This window comes from Malaya genurostris, chromosome 2, assembly GCF_030247185.1.
Source record: "Malaya genurostris strain Urasoe2022 chromosome 2, Malgen_1.1, whole genome shotgun sequence".
In the NCBI taxonomy this organism is placed as follows: domain Eukaryota; kingdom Metazoa; phylum Arthropoda; class Insecta; order Diptera; family Culicidae; genus Malaya; species Malaya genurostris.
This window is the reverse complement of record NC_080571.1, coordinates 275093763-275117329: the sequence shown is the minus strand read 5'-3', so window position 1 is coordinate 275117329 and position 23567 is coordinate 275093763. Positions and strand designations below refer to the sequence as shown.

Genomic DNA, 23567 nt, shown 5'->3' with positions numbered 1-23567 from the left:
CATTGCTACCAAACTGAGATGAACGACAGCAAAAAATATCCGAGTGTAAAAAATAATATAAATCTTGACCTTACAGATTCCCAACGTTTCAACATCAGTTCAATTAATCATCCACAAAAAAAGTTTGTTAGCATGAAGTGACGATCAATTATTATGTCTGCCACTTGTTTTTCTAATTTTTCCTCCAATGCAGGGAGAGCTGCTTTAAGGCTCTTGGAGCGATTTTTAGTTTTTCTGTCGCAAAGACCAAAATCAGCATTTTGGGAAAAATAATTGTTGATTTACTGAATTTAGTTAGTTATTTTTAGGACAACTAAAAAATTTTTTATATTGCTAATTTGGATTTGTTAACTTTTATTCCTTTAAAAATTCTAGAACCATAGTTGAAATGGCAAATTTTTCAATTAAATTCACCAATTCAACGTGCTGTCATTTCTAAGACAAGACACACTCCATTTTCACTCAACTAATTTTTTAGTTGACTTAGCAAAATAAAATATTGTTTTCAACAAATATGCATTCAACAGAAGGTGTTCCTAAATTCAAAAATATTTCTGTTGAGTCCAATTGATATTATTAGTTGATTTTAGCAATAATATTTGTTGATTTTAGTATTAGTTTTAGTGATCACAACTAATTAAAAATGTTGAATGTAACTAAAGTCGTTATTGATACCATTTTTTTTAACTTAAATCGACAGTTGATTATAGTAAAAATAATATATATAATATAATATTTCTACGGATATTAGCTACACTAAACTAGATGGCACACTACTGCAAAACTTTGTACACTCTGAAAACAAAAACCAAATAAATATAGTATTCCGGACGGCGTAGCCCGAGCGAAAACAACAAAGAGCTACATAGAAAAGCAACCACCCACTACGAGTATTCTACGCAAACTGTGATGGATCTTATTTTCTAAATCCAAAACTATGTTGTGAACAGAAGAAAACTTATCTTTCTTCTTTTTTCGATGCAGTTTTCGACTGAATAAACTATAACTAGCTGCAGTATTGTCATGTTGGAACAAACCGGGAAGTCTTGATTCACAATTTTTATTCGTGAAAAATGAAGGAAAATTTGAAATACTATCGCGTAACTAATAAAAACTTCCCTATTTTCTCTAAATGGAATTGCTACAAACTGCTACAGAATAAACGCGTGCATAGGATTTAGACAAAACCGGTGGTTCATTGTAGTGATATATTCTAAAAAATGTTATAAAATCATTTTGAATCACCAAACAAAGGTCAACAGATTTCACGCGCGACTTGATTGTTCATTATTTTCTCTTTATTATTTTAATTATTCATTAAAATTATTAATTGGTTGATCTGGGCAGCCGGCTACCGAGAAAAAATATTAATTTATCAAACAAACAAGTATTTTTGAACTATGTATTCAAAATACCGATATATGTTATCACTGCTATTAATCTTGCGATATTAACGGATTTGTGCAACAATTGATTTTTTTTCATTCAATTTATAATATTAAAATACAAGCATATGGAAGAAGGAAACATACCAAATAAAACTTTTTTCGAAGCTAGTCGCAAATTGATAAGTTGAATGGAGAGATAATTTAGTAAAATAGAGTAATCAGAAGTGAAACGTTGAAAATACCTGATAAATGAAAAGAAAAATAAACTCCTGCAATTGTAGCCTTTTACGACATGGAAGCAGGAACCTAGTGGATCTATTCTTGGATCATTTTTTTACGCTGGATTCCGCACAGCATCTAGGCTGGTACTGTCCGGAGAAAGATAGTATGTACTATCAATCTCCTAGTGGACCCTACACGCTCAGTCAAATCCGAAAAGAAAAAACGTACCTGACGAGCCTTGTCGTAAGAGTGGCGTTTTGGTGTGAGAAATACACGGAAGGTTTATTCTCATGTATAGCGCCCGTAATATTGCAATTCTCCCGGGCCCGTATTCTCCCTCTTCGTATTTCTTGAATAAATTTAAGGAATTTTCAGGGTCCATATAACTCGAGAACCGTATGTCGGATTCACAAAAAATTCAAAACTTTTTTGTCGGATCTGAAGCCCTTTCAATTGAATCACCATCATACAGTACAACCAAATTTATTATAATACAAACTTGAATGCGCACAGCTATTGTCACAGCCACAATAACTTATCACATGCCAAACTGCCTTCATTCATGATTCGGAATGATTTAAAAGACGTTTAAATACCTTCGGAAGAAACTTTCTAGCTTTTTCAGTAAAAACTACGTTAACAATCTCTAGTCTCATCTAAATTCAAAAATTTTGTTAGATCTAAACAGTAATAGGGTGAATAAAACGATGTTCGATTGAATCGGATAGTTTCACTTTTATATAGCCGAAGGGCTTTGGGTTATTTTTTTCATCAGATCCCAGTTAAAAAACAGTCTAAAATTAGAATCAGTCATTTTGCAAAAATATTTTCCAAAGAAACAGAACTTGAAGTCCCACTACTTTGTCTCTCCGGGAAAATTGTTTGGCCAAGTTTAATGAATCACCATTCAGAAAACAACCTACACTGAAGTCTTTTTTTTATGCGAATTTACGTACCGCATAAAAAAAACGCATAACTCTGAAAATTCGCATAAAAAACCGCATAACTCTAAAACTCCGCATAAAAAAAACCGCATAACTCTGAAACTTCGCATAAAAAAGACCGCAGAAGGAAAACCGCATAACTCTGAAAATTCGCATAAAAAAACTGCATAGCTCTGAAAATTCGCATAAAAAACCTCATAACTCTGAAACTTCGCATTAAAAAAACCGCATAACTCTGAAAATTCGCATAAAAAAGTCGCGTAACAAAAACCGCATAAAAAAAGACCTCAGTGTATTTTGATGGATCTTCCTCATATATTCAACTTTGTACGGTCGCTACGTTGTTTGATTAACAGTCAGGTTCAATTGTGGTAACGTCCCGCAGACGCTCCACATAATTCCTTGACGTGTTTGTCTGCATGGTTTAAATTCAGTTTAATTTTCTTAAAAAATATTATGATTATCGGAGGCAGGCGCCTATACAATGAGGGGTTTTAGGGGCTCAAAGCCTTCCTGAAACTTAAATTTCGCCACGCCAAAATCAGCAACAAAAATAACAATTTATCGTTGAATTTTCGTGTTTCTTTGCATGACTTTAATAGCAAAGCCAGATCTACTCTCTGTTAATTGAAGTTCACAGAGGTGTTCGCTCACCATCACGCGCCAGTGATCACTTGGGTGTATTTAGGCGAGAGCAGTCAGAACGATTCGTGCCTATTCAATAGACACTGAAAAGAAGTGCGCTTTCCTTTTTTGCGTGGTGTCCACCGAATGCATCCGCAGTGTAGGAATGAAACTTAGACAATGGTGTACTACTCTAGTGAAATGTCATCACTGCCCATCGGATGAAGATAAGAATTCTTACACTAAAAATAATCTGCCCGCTAGTATCATGTGCAAAGCATTCGATCTATCACTGCTTGTAGAACTCATGAAAATAAACACTTAACTCATAAAATGAGTGTAAAAACTGTTGATATTTAGTGGAAATCATGTTTGTATGAAATGCACATACATTTGTTCTGTACTCATTCCCACTAGAAAATGAAGTGTTTAACACATGTAGTTCGATTCAATAGCAAAACACATCACATCCAAAGGAAAAAACACATCTAAGCAAAATGAAAAATCATCTAATCTCTCATCCTAGTGAATTTGCACATGAAATCTTGCAAAAAATCGCTTTGATTATGTATTGGTATGAAAAAGCATATTAAATTGAAGTGGTGTTTACTAGAGATGGTCGGGTATAGAAATTCTTATACCCGAACCCGACCCGTACCCGAGTGATCAGCAAAAAAAATTACCCGTACCCGACCCGTACCCGATTGAAAATTTAAAAAATTACCCGTACCCGACCCGTACCCGATCAATAATAAATAAAAATTACCCGTACCCGACCCGTACCCGGAAAAAAATAAAAAATTTTACCCGTACCCGACCCGTACCCGATTAAAAATTACCTGTACCCGTACCCGACCCGAATGAGTAGTAAAAATTTTACCAAAATTCAGTATGGAAAAAATAAAGTGTTTTAGATATCGAGCCGTATCAGGCTCTAGTTGGTAAGAAAAATACATTAAAATGCTTGTTTATTTTTAAACATATAAATACACTGTGAAGCATGAATAATGTAATGTAACTTTTTTTTAAACATGCATAAAAAAACAAACGGTTCATCCGAATTCAAAATTTATTTTTTCATATTAAATTACAATCCTTCCGGGTAATTGTGGAATATAATTTCATTCAAATGGCTGCCTCGGTCCAGCTTTTTAATACATTTTCGATTGTATGCAGCTTTATTTCAGCTATGGCTGCACGAATGTTGTCCTTCAAGGCTTGATTTGTCTCTGGCTTGTCCACATAACACTTATCTTTGACAGCCGCTCAAAGATAATAGTCTAACGGTGTCAAATCACAGCTCCGAGGCGACCAAACGACATCCGAATTTCGACTGATAATTCGATCTTCGAAGACTGTGCACAGATGATCGATCGTAGCGTTGGCTGTGTGGCACGGGGCGCCGTCTTGTTGGAATCAAAAGGTGTCCAAGTCTTCCTCTTCAAGTAACGGCAAGAACCAATCGCTAATGATGACGCGGTACCGCTCGTCATTGACCGTGGCGGCGGCTCCTGCCTCATTTTCTAAGAAAAAAGGCCCAATGATGCCGCCAGACAAAAATCCGCACCAAACCGTCACTCTCTGAGATCGGCTTCTTAATGATGACGTGCGGGTTTTCCGTCACCAGATGCGAAAATTTTGCTTATTAACATACCCGCCGAGATGAAAATGTGCCTCATCCGAGAAGATGATTTTTTGCACATATTCCGCAACATTACCATAATTTTGGAAGTAAGACTGCACTATTTTCACGCGGTCCTCAAGCGTACACACAACCATTTTCGTTCAGCGGAAGGATACAACTAAGTTTCTGTCAAATCAGAAGTGACATTTAGGTTACCAATGTCGAAATAACCGCTAGTTCAAAAATAAATGTTAGATGGCGGACCCTGTAGATTTCCAATGTCTTTGGTACTTTATTTTCATTTACAAATATCAACAAAAGCGAGTAATATCTACTCAAATTTTTCGAGAAGCATATTTACCCAATATGTCGTAATACCCGTTGTACTCAATTTTGGGTAGGTATGGTTTTTACGAAACAGTGCGACTTTTGATCCAATTCTTTAGAACTATAAGTAAGCGTGCTCATTATCTTGACACACAAATAAAAATTCACACGGAAAAATCACGTAAAATAGTTCCAAATGTCAAATTGAATATAATACGTGATGAAAATGAATGTTATGCGAACATCCCCTAAAATAAATAGTGTGTTATCAGTTCGTTTACGTGAATTGACCAAAGAATCAAACAACGTACGTGTATTCCCGGTGTGAAAAATTCAATTTTGAACATGGTGAACAGTGAGTCCTTCAAGTGTAAGTAGTTTGAACATTCGAAGGAAATTTTTTTGGCTACAATTTTTTACTACAAAGCAAAATGAATTATGATTTTGATTTAAATTAATCTGTCAACTATGCCCGTTTTATAAGCCTCACAAACCCACACCCACGATGTTATCGGTAGCTGGTGGTTTTTACAGCCATTGAACCGGTGGAACCTCAACGAATGAACACGGTGAAAATTTGAGTATTTCACGAGAAAAGATTTTCGCCCTTACTTTTGCGACTCCACGTTGTCACGCATCGAGATTTTCACTTGTAGTCCAGTGAAAAGAAACGAAAATTAACTAGCAATATAGCCCAACTTGCTGTGCCATCAATCGGTGACATTTAAAGTGAGGTGACACCACCCAGAAGTGCAGAATAATAAGAACTTCTATGGTAAGAATCCCAATGATTTTCAGGAAAATTTTGAAAATCAATATTTAAAATAAAAGTTTTCTGGTATCTGAATGTGATATGAGTCAGTCACGTACCCAGAGGGGGGGGCCCGAGGGGCCCTGGCCCCTCCCGAAATCAAAAACATATAATTATTAAGAATGTCTCAGACATGTGTTACAGAAATAACAAGACAGTAAAGGTAATGAAATGTAATACAATATCAGTTCCAGTGGAATAGTTAAAAGTGTAAGTATGTTAAAAACAGCCGTAAAAGGTACACCGAGAATTAGGTACATGAGCAATCTTCAGTAACATTATTTTTTAATCTTTGGGCCCCTCCCGAAATGAAATCCTGGATACGGGCCTGATATGAGTACTACACTACATTTTATATACTGCCCATACTTGCATATCAGTCCCATATGGGAAATCGGCATGTTGAGAAAAAGACGATCAAAAGTTTATTTCCGAATTTTTTTTATTTATTGTGCACCCTATTGCTGGTCCCGGGTTGGCGGTTCAATGCATAGGACGCTGGTCTTACAAGCCAGCTGTCGTATGTTCGAGCCCCGACCTGGAAGGATTCTTAGTGTCATTCATAGTACTAGCCATGCAATGATTCTGTACGCTAAGAATCGGCTGCGAAGTCTGTTGAAACAGAAAGGCCAAATTCCACGAAAGGAATGTAATGCCAAGACTTTGCTTTGCTCCCTAATGCTAAATCTTGGTATTATTACATGAAATATCGGTAATACACCTTTGGTGTTCCAATATTGCAACAAATGAAATTATTGAAATTTTGCACTGAATGGGACTGATATGCGGGTACTTTAGCATATGGGACACAGAAATGAGTTGATATTTTTTTATATTTTACTGAACAAACTCTCAACTCATTGCAATTTCTGAGAGTATATTGAGGAAAGACTCCATTCCTCAAGCTAACTCAAAATTGGCGAAAATCGATATGAGACTGATATGCGAGTATGGGCAGTATATAAATCAAATAATTTTTACTGGATTGTGCATTAAACAGCTTTAAAATGGCAGTCCATTAAAACCTACGTGAAAAGTAGATTCCGACCGCAACATCATAGAGCTAAGGCAGTGTGTCTTAATAAATATGTTATAAACAAAGTAGGGCGGGAAATATTCACATAACTTTTCATGAAGCAAAAAATGAATTTTTCTGGAAAAAGATGCCAGTTGACAGGTCTGGTCCTAGGCGCGAATGTCAAAACCCCTTGAATCAAATTGATTATTTTTCGGAAGAACTGTTTTGCAATGAAAAAATCTCGTCAACGTGTAAACATATTTATGTGAAGTACAAATGGTCGGGTAATCGATCCGAAAAAAAAATTTACCCGTACCCGACCCGTACCCGAGTGAGCGGTAAATTTTTTTACCCGTACCCGACCCGTACCCGAGTGAGCAGTAAAATTTTTTACCCGTACCCGACCCGTACCCGATTGAAAATAAAAAATTTTACCCGTACCCGACCAAAAACCCGTCGGGTACGGGTACGGGTCGGGTTTCGGGTAAAATACCCGATACCCGACCATCTCTAGTGTTTACATATGAATCGATCGTGCAAATTTTTATCAGTGTAGGCTGTGAACCATTTCGCGAAAAATTTCAACTTTTGATCATAACTTGGCTGTCGAGATGTTATTCAATTCGTTGTCAAAAATAGTCCAAAAATAAAAGTACATTACCCATCGGATGAATATGTCACTAAGAACAGAATTTGCCACATAAAATCATACGCATCTTTTACGCAATTCCGGTGATTTGATCCATAGATAGTTAAATACGGGAGCGGGTCATTGCGCCGAAAGCCATTTCGCCGAAAGTCGTTTCACCGAATGCCATTTCGCCGAAAGTCGTTTCGCCGAATAGGTCATTTCGCTGAAAGGGTCATTTCGCCGAAAGGGTAATTTCGAATACATCAAATTATTTTTTGTGTTATTATGCCTCCTGTATAACTGATGTGGCGAAGCCACATAACCGAAGCCAAGATGGCTCGGCGGCATGAAGCCGCCGTCCCTCCGTCGGAAGCGGCGGCCTCTTGCATACATACCTGTAACCGCCTCGTTTGCCCGGTCTACTCAAAGCTAGGTTTCTTTGCTGTAGTTAGGTCCGAACGAGCGGTAGCGAGGTCGGACAGCACACGAATCAAATCAATGTGGCAAAGCCGCATTAGATATTTTTTTATTTAGTAAACGGAAAATACCACATACATTTGCTTGGTAGATACCTATGGAATTGCTTTGATGATTAGTAGTCAAAAAGTTTCTTTGGGAACTCCGTTCTGAGGTTCATGAATCAATCTTTATTCAAGAAGTACAATTGTAGGTCAACAAAACGGGCGTTAACGTTATCATCTTTAATTTATCTTTATTTTAAATCGATTTCCATTACGATTTTAAGATAATTGCAGGAATCGGCGAAATGACCCTTTCGGCGAAATGACATTCGGCGAAGTGGCCCATTCGTCGAAATGACATTCGGTGAAATGACCCTTTCGGCGAAATGACTTTCGGCGAAATGGCTTTCAGCGACATGACCCTGATCCGTTAAATACATTAACTTGCAGATTTTTTTCTCCATCAGATAAAATTGCTACCGGGTAAGGGATGCATACCATGAGGTGGTAGCCCTAGAATTATAATCCGATAAGAGACAATAACGAATTGTGCCCTCTGAACTAAACGAACTAATATTGGATTTTATTGATTTTATTTTGCATAAATTGAGAATCGAGCTCTGTTGAATAAGTAAAAAATATCGCCTTCTAACAATCACACACAAACAGACGTGACATTAGAAACGCCTCAATATTGATCGAAGGAATCTTGTGAAGTCAGATTAGTCCATATAGTAAACCAGACACCAGATTCGTTAACGCTCAAACTGATAATGGAAATCAAGTGTTGCGGTTGTCAATCTGTGCAGATACCGAGACAAATTACATGACTTCTTTATGATACCAACCAACACACGAAAACCTCTTCAAATTCTTCAAAAATTAACATTTTTTTCGATCCCCAGAGATGTAAAATTCAAATCAAGCACGGACACCATGCGGAAGTTTATATTTCTGAATAATCAATAAAAATTTCAACAGCACTATCTTGGCCAACAGATCGATGTCTCGACGTATCCTTTAGGACAACAAATTGATGATTGTGACCTTCGGCTAGAAGCGATTTTGTTCAGGTTTCCTCGGTGATATCGAACCGCATTAGTGAACCACACGCAGAGTCGTCCATTGATGAAAAAATATGCTAATTAGTAGTGCCAAGCTCGATTCAACTTTGCCGAATTTCTTCCAATCCATATAGCGATGAAACGAAACTTTTGGAACGAAATTAGCGCGGTGCTTAAAATTTACAATTCTTTTATTCACCATTGCCTTTAACAGAGATATTCATACACGTACATACTAGCGAAAACAAATTCCGAATTGTTTGAAGCCAACCTGTACTGAGTTACTGACAGTAAAATCTCACACTGGACGAGTGTCGAATGGCGACAATGTTTTCAACGTGTCTGTTTATAGTTTTGAACGTTGACTGATGGCTGTTTGGAGATGAATTCATCACTCGTCATAACACGAGACAGAAGCTTTTCGGCATTCATTTAGCAGTTTTAAGTCAGATATGGTAAATGGTTGTTTCGTGTTATTAATGTCTCTCACTTATTCTTCCAGGATGTGTCCGGTCAAGTGGTACTAATAACCGGCGGAGGCGGTGGTGTCGGGCGTCATCTAGCGATGAATTTTGCCCGGCTTAGGACGCGAGTCGTGATTTGGGACATAAACAAGGAAGGTGAGTGTTGTTTTTACCTTTTTTTTATTTGCAAAGCCCCTTAAACTGCTTTTTCGCCGGTTTCGGGCCAAAGAATCAGATGCTAATTTATTCAAAATGTATCAGTAAATAAATTTCGACTGGGTTGGTTTGAACCTATAATTTTTTTTGCTGAAACAAATCTCTGTGCAAATATTAGTCAATCATCGTTGAACGTTTATTTCCCGTTGCATAAAGGTGACGGCAAAATAAATAGTTTCGATCATGGTGGTGAACACCGGTACTGTCATTTTGTACATCCCGCCACAGGTGAACCGGAAGGGACGCTGCGAGTGCATGATCACTATCAGTATCATACTTTTGACGTTTTTGTAGTGTTTCTCGAACCGCGACACATGCTTCAACTGCAACGGCCAGTTCTGCTTGTAAATCACATTGGCGACCATGTGGTTCTGAAATTGAATGTATTTAGCATCAATGGAAATTATGTTGCCCCGCCCTACCTTCTCATCCAAATCGTCCACCAAATGAGCGTAGTAGTAAAATTCTGCAATCACCGATAGCGCGTGGATAACAGCAAGAAAGTTTGAAAATTTATCAATGTTTAACGTGAAAATAAGAGTAGAAATCGAGGTCACAATGTAGAAACCAAGTCCGAAAAAAATCGGTTCGGAAATTTTTCGAAGCAACTGTACAAGTCTGAAAAAATATGAATGAGTCTTTTCTCATTTACTGACAGACAGAAAATAATCGATACTCACTGAACAATCTCGCCATGTCGGCTGATGGAGTATACGATTCTGCGCTCGATTCCGGTCCATCGAATTTCTTCCCGTTGTAGCAAAATCCGCTGATGAACGCTGGCTTTTCGCAGGGCGTTCGGTGGTTTGTCGTGAAATACCATCGAAAAAGACGTGGACACTATCTCCAGCTCCGTTTGGAACCAATGCATTAAAAACGATACTATCAAAATGGAACTCAAATAGATGCAGTCCTGCAGCATGGAGCAAAGTGCAATGAGCAGGACGAGTACCCAGTGATACCAGGTCACCTCACCCTCGTCCACCCCAATGTATCTACTGGTCGGCCGAGTCGTTCCGAGGTAGGCAAGTGTGATCAGCAAAATGTAGGAACCGGTAGCGAAAAAGATTTTCCACGTGATGAAGTACGTCTTCCGGCGTAGTTTGTAGCAGTAGAGATCGTCCCGATGGAAAACGTGCGTGTTGAAGTAGTCCATCAGTGTTTTGGCATCACCATAGGTTACTCGGATGATGGTCATTTTGAATAGGGTAACCAGCGAGTACATCATCGAGGTCACGTGGTAACTGCTTTCAACAAAGCCGTCCCCTCTGATAGTCTGGTAGGCGTAGAAGATAACTGGTGCCGATAGCACCAGGAGTATAGCGATCCAACGGATATTGCGCTTTCCGTCTAGTGCTGGAGAATGTATATAAAAATTAAAATCAGACATGCCAAATACACGGAGAATCCTTCGATCATAAAATTGCGATATCGCAGTTTTTAATTTTTGCGATGGTTGATTTAACTAATTTCTTTTTGATTCAACCAATGTGGTTTTTGATTTGCATATATTCAAGTAGTTGAAAAATATGTTGTTTTGAATGCTGTCAAATGCCGGAGACAGTTGAAAGCAAAACAATAATCGCAATGCAAAATCAACAACTTTTTTAGTTGAAATCTGTTCGCGTCGCTTCAAAATGTCAATGAAAACAACATCGATGGTTGAAGCGTTTGGTGAAATTGTGTTCATTCGATTTGAGAAATTTATGATAACAAGTGTTTATCTAACAGCGGTGTTGTGATAAAGTTAACCTTGTTTAAGCTGAAAAAGATTTTGTGACAAATTAGAAAATGTTAATGAATGATCATCTCGTAATCTTTCAGGTATGCACAAAAATTGTATGCTTCAAATTCGATCATTGATTTACTTCCAGCAGACTGTTTTACTTCCAGCTGTTTGATACCGATGATGATGTTCATGCATTAGCAATAAAACGCTTTTTGACATGAATTCAATTTAAAAAAGTAACAGGAGCGAAGGGTTTCAAACACACAGAACGCGCTGCGATTGAATGGCGCGTTTGAATTGAATGATATTAATAATAATCGTTTCTGCTAATCGAAAAACAAAAATGACAGTTTAGTTAAAACAACAATCAATTAGTTGTACCAAATTTTAACCAATCGAATTCAGAAAATCAACTAATATTCTGGTTGAAATGGGATCGCGGGTGGTTCCGTACAGCAAAACTTCGTTTAATATTTGTTAGTATACAACTTTAAAAGGTTTTACAAGCCAGCTGTCGCATGTTGAAGCCCAGACCTGTGAGGATTATTATCAAACTGTGAACCATTTCGCGAATAATTTTAACTTTTGAATGAAAACTGGCAGTCGAGTGGTTATTCAATTCGTTGTCAAAAATAACCCTGCTCGAGAGCATGGTTGTTTTGCTAGTTCGAAAGTTATTTTCCGACACTGAAAAATATTTACATTACATTTATTACACGGTTTATTTTCATTTTATTATCATTGCAAAATAAATTCCAATAATTTTCCATCCATCAAAGTTTGAATTGGGAAGTATATATATATATATATATATATATATATATATATATATATATATATATATATATATATATATATATATATATATATATATATATATATATATATATATATATATATATATATATATATATATATATATATATATATATATATATATATATATATATATATATATATATATATATATATTTCTGATATTACATCTTTTAAGATATTATCTGATCAACAATTCTTCTCCATGTAACTCGATCCATGGCTGCTTGCCTCCAACCACGTCGGCGCCCGATACTATCCAGGTTTCGCTCCACTTGGTCCAGCCACCGTGCACGCTGCGCTCCTCTTTGTCTTGTACCTGCCGGATTAGAGGTGAATACCAACTTGGTGGAGCTGTTGTCCGGCATTCTCACGACATGTCCCGCCCACCGGACCCTTCCGGCCTGGGCTACTTTCCGGATACTTGGCTCACCGTACAGTTGCGCTAGTTCATGGTTCATTCTTCTCCTCCACACTCCATTCTCCTGCACACCACCGAAGATCGTTCTCAGCACCCTCCTTTCGAAGACTTCGAGTGCTTGCAGGTCCCCCTCGAGCATTGTCCACGTTTCGTGCCCGTAGAGAACCACCGGTCTTATCAGTGATTTGTACATGGTGCACTTCGTGCGGGGGTGAAGTTTCCTGGATCTCAATGTTTTGTGGAGTCCATAGTAGGCACGACTTCCGGATATAATGCGCCTCCTGATCTCCCGGCTGGTGTCGTTGTCCGCAGTCACCAGTGAGCCAAGATAGATGAACTCGTCAACCACCTCGAACTCGTCGCCGTCGATCGTAATACTGCTGCCCAGACGTTGCCTATCGCTTTCAGTTCCGCCAGCCAGCATGTACTTTGTCTTAGACACATTTATCCTCAGTCCTACTCGTGCCGCTTCACGCTTTAGTCGGGTATACAGATCTGCTACCGTCTCCTTGTTTCTACCGATTATATCCACGTCATCAGCGAAGCACACGAATTGTCCGGACTTCGTGAAAATCGTGCTCCGCATGTTGAGCCGCGCTCTTCGCATAACTCCTTCAAGTGCGATGTTGAACAGCAGGCAGGACAACCCATCACCTTGTCTTAATCCCCTACGTGATTCGAACGGTTCCGAGAAACCGCCCGCAATCTTGACACAACACTGTACACCATCCATCGTAGCCTTAGTCAGTCTTGTCAGCTTCCCAGGGAAGCCGTTCTCGTCCATAATTTTCCATAGCTCTACACGGTCTACCGTGTCGTATGCGGCTTTGAAGTCGATGAACAGATGATGCGTCGGGACCCGGTATTCACGGCATTTTTGGAGGATTTGCCGTATAGTGAAGATTTGGTCGTTTGTTGATCTGCCGTTGATGAACCCGGCCTGATAACTCCCGACAAATCCATTTACCAGTGGTGATAGGCGCCGGAACAGGATCTGGGATAACACTTTGTAGGCGGCATTTGACACTGTGATTGCCCTGTAGTTTGCACAGTCCAATTTGTCACCTTTCTTGTATATCGGGATGATGACCCCTTCCTTCCACTCCTCCGGTAGCTGTTCTCTGTCCCAGATCTCTTCGATTATTCGGTGCATGCATTCCGTCAGTTTCTCCGGTCCCCTTTTGAAGAGTTCTGCTCCTAGACCATCCTTACCAGCTGCTTTGTTGTTCTTGAGCTGTTGGATAGCCTCCTTGACCTCGTTCATAGTGGGCACTGGTACATCTCCGTCGGCTGCGACACTGACATAATCTTCCTCCTCCAACCTGGGAAGTAGTGATCCTTTTTACTATACGGAAATCCATTTTGGCCACTTTTTTCCTTACAATCAACAGATAAACGTTCGTTGTACCGATTTAACCGAGGTGCCAAAGATTGTGCTACACCCAAACCTCCGTTTGCGAAGATTTTTTACGTTACCTCTTTTTACGTAACTCTTTTTACGAAGCAAATCTCAAACTACGTAATTTTTTTAGGAGCCGAATCGCAAATAATGCAAATTTATTTTCCGTGCTGCTATTATCTCGACTTCATCTTCGCAACGACTGCAAAATTACTACTGTTACTTACACAATGTAAACATTACACATTGAGTTAGTTTCGTCCAGAATTCCAATTGAAAATACTCTTTGAGTAAAAAGTTACAACCATTTCAAAGTGATGTAATTTGAGCCCGTCCCTTTATAAAACCATTCATAGATTGTTGCATCCATTTATATATTTTCTCTTTCAATTGACCTTTTTTTCATTTGAAAGATATTTTTTATTCAGACCTATTTGCGTACAAGCTTTACGTGGCCGATTGAGCCGATTTTTTAAATATTTTTTTTTTGAGTTGGATCTCGTTGTTACCCTTTTTCTAGGGGGAGAGTGTAACATGCTACCATGTCCCAAATTAATATTAATATACTAATTATAAAAATATATATGTATTTGAGTTCATGCGATAGGAGTAAGGCCTAGTATTGTTAAATTTAGTTAACTGTCATTTCAAACAACGTTGCCACCGAGCACACCCCATGCGATATGCGGCTACCAAAACCGGAACATCACAAACGCTGATAACGATCACAGGTAGAAAAGGAGATGGAGTCGAAGAGAAGCCGGAGGGGGAGACGATCTCGGGGTGAGAGTTCGTTCTGTTCTTGATGAGGCGCGAGCGAGATAAGACGTGAAGATCAGTTGTCCCAAGTCGAGCGAGTCGTACAAAGAAGAAGACGAAGAGTATCGGTGGTGAGCTAGTATCGTGATCCGCTGGAATTAAAGATAGACGATAATTGTCGATTGTTCACCCTCTCGGTAGTGATTACGGAATTAGAAAGTGCCCCCGCGCGGTTAGTGTCCGTTCCCGCAATAATCGCCCGTCCCAAAACTCGTGCATAATCTTGGGAGAAGAAGCGAAACCGGTGTAACCACGAGGCCGGAATGACCGAGCATTCTGAGGCCCGGAATTGAGTTCTGTCCGTGTGCTAAGGCCCTTACCACTACTAGTCGTCGGCCAAGGGAAGCCGCGGAGCCGCAGGCGTCCGTAAAATCGACAATACGGAATATTCACAATAACTTCTCCCCCCCCTTTCGGCAACCACGTGCTCGGAAAAGTAACAGCATACCACGGCAGTTAACCTCTGATAGACGCTAGTTAGACAGCCCCCGAGAGAGTCAAAGGTAAGTCTGCATGCTCAACAGTAAGTACAAAAAAACAACTTACATTCTCCTGACCCTCTGGAAGGGCCTTCCAAACAAAAGGAGGGGAGTGTATCAGAAGCACAAATTCGAACCCACATTCCACTGAATGACAAATTTGTCTGTTTCAATTGTCGTAGTCAGCAACACAAGACTGAAAAATGCAGCCAACCCTACAAAATTCATTGCCAAGCATGTGGGTTTATGGGATACCCCACTCATAAGTGCCCTTTTTGTTCAAAAAACGAGCAGCGCCGGAGGGAGACCGGCCCCACCAAGTAGTCGTCGGTGTGGAACCGCACTTCAATAAAATTGTCCCCCGAAACCAAACAATTCTCACTTTGTTTTCTTTGGGATACGAGCCAATTTCCGACTGTAATAATCACGAAGGACAAGATAATCCAGAAAAGCATGTCCTGTCCGTTATCTCGGATGATCGTCCTTTTATACATCCAACCATTTACAATTGCCTGATAAGAACGCTGCTAGATAGCGGAAGTCAGAAAACCTTAATCTCGGTTAAGACGTCGCGATTATGGAAAACCTCTACTACTAAGTTGCATTCATCCAGTTTATGTCTCACCAGTGCCTCGGGGGATCAACTACAGGTATTGGGCAGCGTATATTTGCCGTTTTGTTTCGAGAACGAAACAAAGGTTCTACAAACGATACTGGTCGATGATCTCCCCGTAGACTGTATCGCTGGTATGGATTTTTTCAAAGCCTTCGGAATCCAAATTTCGATTAACAATTATCGAGTCTTTCAAATAAATGCCGAAGAGAGTCTCGATCAATCTCCATCGAATTTTGTGGAAATCAGTTCCGATCAGAGAAAGGAAATCGAACGAATTAAAAAACTTTTCAAGTCGGCTATGTCGAACAAACTTGACGTAACCTCCCTGACTCAACACACGATAGAACTTAAAGACGAGTATAAGGACTCTCCACCAATTCGAGTAAACCCCTTTCCTTATTCTCCATCAATACACAAAGCGCTGAACGATGAAATTGATCGATTACTTTCCTTGGGGATAATAGAAGAATCCATATCGGATTGGGCACTTAATGCAGTTCCTATTAAGAAACCAAACGGATCGATTCGATTGTGTTTAGATGCACGCAAATTAAACGCACGCACGAAAAGAGATGCGTACCCTCTGGCACATGTGGGAAGAATATTGGGACGTCTAGGAAAAACTCGTTTCCTGAGCACGATCGACCTCAAAGACGCGTTCCTACAGATACCGTTATGTCACAAATCAAGACCATTGACGGCTTTTTGTATACAAGGCCGCGGCATGTTCCAATACACACGCCTACCGTTTGGTCTTACTAATAGTCCCGCTACACTGTCTCGCCTTATGGATAAAATCCTTGGAAATGGAGCCTTAGAGCCCAAGGTTTTTGTTTACCTGGACGACATTATTGTCGCCAGCGATAGTTTTGAAGAACACATTTCCCTATTGGAAGAAGTCGCCGGAAGATTAAATGGAGCTAACCTGTCGATAAATATCGATAAGTCGCAATTTTGCCGATCTGAAGTCCCATTTTTAGGATATTTATTGTCCAGTGAGGGACTCAGACCGGATCCTTCAAAGGTTCAAGGAATCTTAGACTTCGAAGCTCCCAGAACCGTGCGACAAGTCCGTCGGTTTCTGGGAATGATAAATTACTATCGACGGTTTTTGGCTGACTTTAGTGCCATTACGGCACCCATTTCCGACCTGTTAACAGGCAAGCCGAAAACTATCCGTTGGACACAGGAAGCCGACATGGCTTTTAAACACATCAAGGAACGTTTGATAACAGCCCCCATTTTATCTAATCCGGATTTCGAACAAGAGTTTTGTGTTCAAACCGATGCAAGTGATCGTGCGGTAGCTGGAGTTCTCACTCAACTACAAGAAGGATCGGAGAAAGTCATAAGCTTCTTTTCTCAAAAATTGAACTCTGCCCAGCAAAATTATTCAGCCACTGAGAAGGAAACACTAGCCGCTTTATTGGCGATAGAGAAGTTTAGGGGATATATCGAGGGAAGTCACTTCACCCTAGTGACCGATGCCTCGGCCCTACAATATATTCGCAGTAACAAGTGGCGTCCATCTTCCAGACTAAGTCGATGGAGTTTAGACCTCCAACATTTGGATATGAGCGTTGTTCATAGGCGAGGCATTGATAATATTGTGCCTGATGCACTCTCTAGAAGCATCTGCGCAATTACAGCCATTAACCACCCACCAGATTCGTACGCAAAGTTGGTCCAACAGATTGAAGAGCAGCCCGAGCAATATTCGGACTTCCGGTTAGAGGATGGTCAGCTTTGGAAATACGTACCGGTCGAAGAGGAACCTTTCGACCTTAGATTTGAATGGAAAATGGTCCCCCCACCAGAAAATAGAAGAAAAATAATCGAACAGGAACATGAAGCCTGTTTCCACCTGGGTGCTCTTAAAACACTGAATCGTTTGCAATTGCGGTATTATTGGCCACACATGGCATCCGAGACTCGCAAGGTTGTACAGAAATGTATGGTTTGCAAGGAAAGTAAACCGGCCACCGTTCCAACAATTCCGGTGATGGGGAAACAAAAGCTGGCGGATCAGCCTTGGCAAATTATCGCTATGGATTACGTGGGTCCTTTACCTAAAAGTCGTGCGGGTTTTATGTACATTTTAGTGATTCAAGATTTATTTAGCAAATGGTGCCAAATCCACCCCATGCGACGCATCGAATCGGCGAGTCTTTGCAAGACTCTGCGCGAAGGATGGTTTTTAAGAAACTCCATCCCGGAAATAGTCCTTACAGATAACGCTTCGACTTTCGTATCCAAGGAATTTAGAACACTGTTGAATCGGTACGCTGTGAAACACTGGACAACATCCAGACATCATAGCCAAGGGAATCCGGTAGAACGGCTAAACCGTTCTATCAATGCCGCGATCAGGACGTACTGCAAAAGGGATCAACGGTGTTGGGACACCAACATAGTTGATATTGAGTATGTATTTAATAATACAGTTCATTCGGCTACGGGGCTAACTCCGTTTTTCATCACGCGATGTCACGAAATTGCGGTTAACGGCGAGGACCATCTACGATGGCGACGTAAAGAAGATTATACCGACGAACAGCGGGCAGAGGGGCTGAAGCAAATCAGTGGCGATATTTATGACATCGTCAAGAAAAATCTGCTTAGAGCATATGAAGTCAATTCTCGTCGCTACAATATGCGTAAGCGGTCGAGACCGACTGAATTCAAGATAGGACAACAAATATTTAGGAAAAATTTCAAGCTCTCTAACGCCAGTGAATATTATAACGCCAAGCTGGCGCCAATGTACCTTCCTTGCCGCGTAGTGGCTAAACACGGGTCAAGTTCCTATGAACTGGAAGACACCGATGGTAAGAATTTAGGTATCTGGCCAGCAGAGCATCTTAAACCATAGAATAGGACCCAGGACCGGGTTGGGTATCACTACTAGTTGACTGAGTCGTTGTAATCGTGAGTTGGGAAAACACTGTGTATTCCACCAAAATCACTCGAGAGGCCTTTTCTTTCTTAGTCGACCTAAGATAGAATAAGGACATAACAAGAGTGAGCATTACAATCTTCCTTATGTAGATCAGGTAGTCCTTCAGAGGGAGTTTTAGGACCTATCACAGGGAAGGGAATAGCGATGCCTGTTAGAAACCCAATCATGGTTCAACTAATTATGGGGTTGAAGGAACGGTTAGAGGTTTCCATCGTTGTAGTGCAGACATTTTAGGCCGGCCGAATCAATTATAAGTTTTAATTTGACAAAGTAGCAGTCAATAGGGATAGGCTAAAGGCGTCTTTGACGGAAAGATGATATATTTAAAATCCCTATCGATCTGGATACTTCGAGTGGACTTGCTGATCCCAATCTCCCAGAAGAGTTGCCAGAACAGAAAGTCATTAGTTTTGATATTAAGGTCCATCTATCAAGAACATTCTTTCGGCCAGACGTGTTGAGAAATTGCGGGCTTCCTGGAGACGTTTAGATGGGACCGAACTAAATTGAATTCCGAACCGCTCTGATCTAGGATGTACAATTTCTCATATTGACGGCGGAAAGTGTGAAGGGATTTCACCAACACAAATAAAAAAAAAAATTACAACACCCCTTTCTTTCCAAACCGTTACTATGGTCCATGTATTATGAAATTTTGCATGCTATAGAATATCAGAGACACGGGTGTTCAAATCGCCTCGTATGAAGTAATTACCGACTCGCCGTGATGGCCTGCCGATCACGAGGGTCACCCCGTTGCGCGTACTCGATTTGAATACCCGTCTAACTAATTAAACCGAGATGACCAAACAGCCCAAATGAAGGGCATATTTTGCTATTAAAAATTCTGTAAAGCTTTGTTGTGTTTTCGATTAATGAATAGCGTAAATTATCATTATGTTTAGCATTAAAAAAAAAAAATTAAAAAAACCAGTAACATATATTTTCAATTATTTTTTTATTGTACCTCGGGGGAAATGTAACATGCTACCATGTCCCAAATTAATATTAATATACTAATTATAAAAATATATATGTATTTGAGTTCATGCGATAGGAGTAAGGCCTAGTATTGTTAAATTTAGTTAACTGTCATTTCAAACAACGTTGCCACCGAGCACACCCCATGCGATATGCGGCTACCAAAACCGGAACATCACAAACGCTGATAACGATCACAGGTAGAAAAGGAGATGGAGTCGAAGAGAAGCCGGAGGGGGAGACGATCTCGGGGTGAGAGTTCGTTCTGTTCTTGATGAGGCGCGAGCGAGATAAGACGTGAAGATCAGTTGTCCCAAGTCGAGCGAGTCGTACAAAGAAGAAGACGAAGAGTATCGGTGGTGAGCTAGTATCGTGATCCGCTGGAATTAAAGATAGACGATAATTGTCGATTGTTCACCCTCTCGGTAGTGATTACGGAATTAGAAAGTGCCCCCGCGCGGTTAGTGTCCGTTCCCGCAATAATCGCCCGTCCCAAAACTCGTGCATAATCTTGGGAGAAGAAGCGAAACCGGTGTAACCACGAGGCCGGAATGACCGAGCATTCTGAGGCCCGGAATTGAGTTCTGTCCGTGTGCTAAGGCCCTTACCACTACTAGTCGTCGGCCAAGGGAAGCCGCGGAGCCGCAGGCGTCCGTAAAATCGACAATACGGAATATTCACAATAACTTCTCCCCCCCCTTTCGGCAACCACGTGCTCGGAAAAGTAACAGCATACCACGGCAGTTAACCTCTGATAGACGCTAGTTAGACAGCCCCCGAGAGAGTCAAAGGTAAGTCTGCATGCTCAACAGTAAGTACAAAAAAACAACTTACAAGAGGAGCTGCCATTTCCCTCCTGCGAGGATTGAGGGGCACTTCGTTCGTGGTTCGTCTCGTCATCCATTGACGCATCGATGGTATTGTTGTCGATTTCCGTCTTCTTCTCGTTGTTAGTTGCAGTAGATGCACTTTGTTGTATATTGGTTGTAATTGCTGGCTGGTTGGATGGTAAGTTGTTAACTGCAGCTGCACGGAAAAGCCAGCGATCGCAAAACAACTAAAATATTAATTGTTTTTCTGATTTTGATTGGTTAAAATTTGGTACAACTAATCGACTGTTGTTTTAACTAATCTAACATTTTTGATTTATCGTGCTGGCAGCTTAGCAACGACACCCAACAAGTAATGAAACGTTTCAGTTGAGCAATGCCAAACACCCTGAGCGAACAATGAAACGTTTCAATGAGATGTCACTCGTGCAATTGAGCAAAGACACAATCCCAGCAAAGTAACTTGTATGCATGAAAGCAAAAACATGTCTCAGTTGTTTCAACCAATTATTCAGTTATTTGAACTTAAAACGCCAATTGCAATAAATATTTTTTACTGTTAGCCTCTTCGGGGGCAGCTAATCGTTCACTGCTTAAACAACGAAATTTTACCGTATTAACTGCTTATATCTTTATCACTAAACTCCCAAAGGATATGGAAATGAACCAAAACATTACAATTTTCAAAAGGGAACTCACCAGAAAAATGGTCACAGGGAGTTAGGAAATTTTTCCGTCACTTGCAGAATGGCTCGCTGGAAAATCTAATGCTACAGATACACTTTCAAGAAAATACAAATAGTACCACTTCACTTTAGCAGCAAATTTTTAAGCGTTAAGCGGTTTTAATAACATTGACATGAACTGTCCTAGAATACATTACTCTCAGATGAAATTAAAACATTTATACTGTAGGAATATCTATTTAACACATGGAAAACTTGTTTTACAGTTAACTGTTATATTCTTCTGCATACTTTCACTTACATAAAACGACCACTACGTAACTAACATAAATGACGTTCATTTACCATTGAAAATTTTCAATATGAAACGCTTCTGGTGAAATGAAGAGGTTTTTTGTTCTGTCTTTTGCTGTCTTCGTTCTCCGCCAAGTGACAGCATTTGAATACAACAATTTCGGTTACCTGAATGGTTATGTCAAAATCAACAGATATGTTAGTTATATCAACAACATTTTAGTTGAAACAACCAGGGCGTGAAACAACAATTGCAATATTGTAATTTTGTGATCTGCGGGTTCTCCGTGTGCGAATTTTCAGAGTTATGCGGTTTTTTTATGCGAAGTTTCAGAGTTATGCGGTTTTTTATGCGAATTTTCAGAGTTATGCGGTTTCCCTTCTGCGGTTTTTTATGCGAAATTTCAGAGTTATGCGGTTTTTACCTTTTTTTATATATATAAAAAATAGGTATAGAATTCGCTCAAACTTTCGAAAAATTTTCCGAGGCCCGGAGGGCCGAATGTCATATACCAATCGATTCAGCTCGACGAACTGAGCAAATGTCTGTGTGTGTGTATGTGTGTGTGTCTGTATGTGTGTTGTCAACTAAGAGATCGAGATCTCAGAGATGGCTGGACCGATTTTGATCAAACTAGTCGCAAATGAAAGGTCTCCCCGTCACCCAGAACACTATTGAATGGTTTTGAGATCGGATGTTTACTTTTTGAGTTATAAGAAGTTTTATGTCAAAATTTTCAGTTTTTTGACAGTATCTGTCACATTTGACCTTGAAAACAGAATATGTTTCCAGACTTAGATTTCGCTCGGTAATACCTATCCAACAAGCCATAGATTGTTAAAATCCGTCCATTTTTAACAGAGATATCGATATTTTTGTGTAAGCCTTATTCCAGTAGAAGGAATTTTGAGCGCTGTATGAAAAAGCAATGCTTGGGAGCAACATGAAACACGATTTTTTATACTGTTACAAATAATTGTTTCTAAGTACCAAAAAGACTGTGTACAGCATCCTTTTTTATGACAATTTGCCTCGGACCAATTTTAGCACGGTTCATTTTTGGCAACATAATCTTTCGAATATGGCATATGTAAACCAGATGATACCAGCATTATCGAGTTGGAAGTAATTCCATAATTATATTGATTTAAACTATTTACAGCAATAAATGCTGGAAGAACATGACTTCCATATACCATACGACTCAGTTCGTCGAGATCAGCAAATGCGTGTGTGACAAATAATTTCACTCAATTTTCTCGGAGATGGCTAAACCGTTTTCTACAAACTCAGATTAATATGTTTTTACGTTTGGATCCATACAAAATTGGTGAATTTTATCCGATTCTGGAATTACAGATGATGAGTTTATAAATTTCATGTAAATTGTTTGGCGTAATAATTTATGGCCATTCGAATCATTTTGGGCTATGCTAATTCCTGAATACCGGCTCTGGAAGTACCATAAATAATGACGAAAAACTCTAAAGTGGAACTTACTTCGACATCTCATGGAATGTTCAATCGATTGTCGCACGCTAAGATTGAAATTCGATATGTTTTGCAGTTTCGGCATTACAGGGTAATGAGTGATTAAAATCTCAATTTGCCGTTTAAAACGACGATAATTAAAATAATGTCATGAGAACTAAAACACCTAAGAATATCCATGCAAAAACACATGCGTATTGATAAAAAAAGGTATCATCTCACTGCTAGGTGGATTAATCACGTTTTTTATGG

At 39.7% G+C, this 23567-nt stretch overlaps 1 protein-coding gene across 1 annotated transcript in view; it reads left to right on the top strand.

Annotated features, from left to right (window-relative positions):
- Positions 1–23567, top strand: part of LOC131430146 (estradiol 17-beta-dehydrogenase 11) — a 92928-nt gene that overhangs the window by 59528 nt on the left and 9833 nt on the right. The window contains exon 2 of the mRNA XM_058594867.1: positions 9617–9734. Within this exon, the coding sequence (XP_058450850.1) occupies positions 9617–9734 (118 nt within the window). The remainder of the gene's footprint in view (positions 1–9616; positions 9735–23567) is intronic.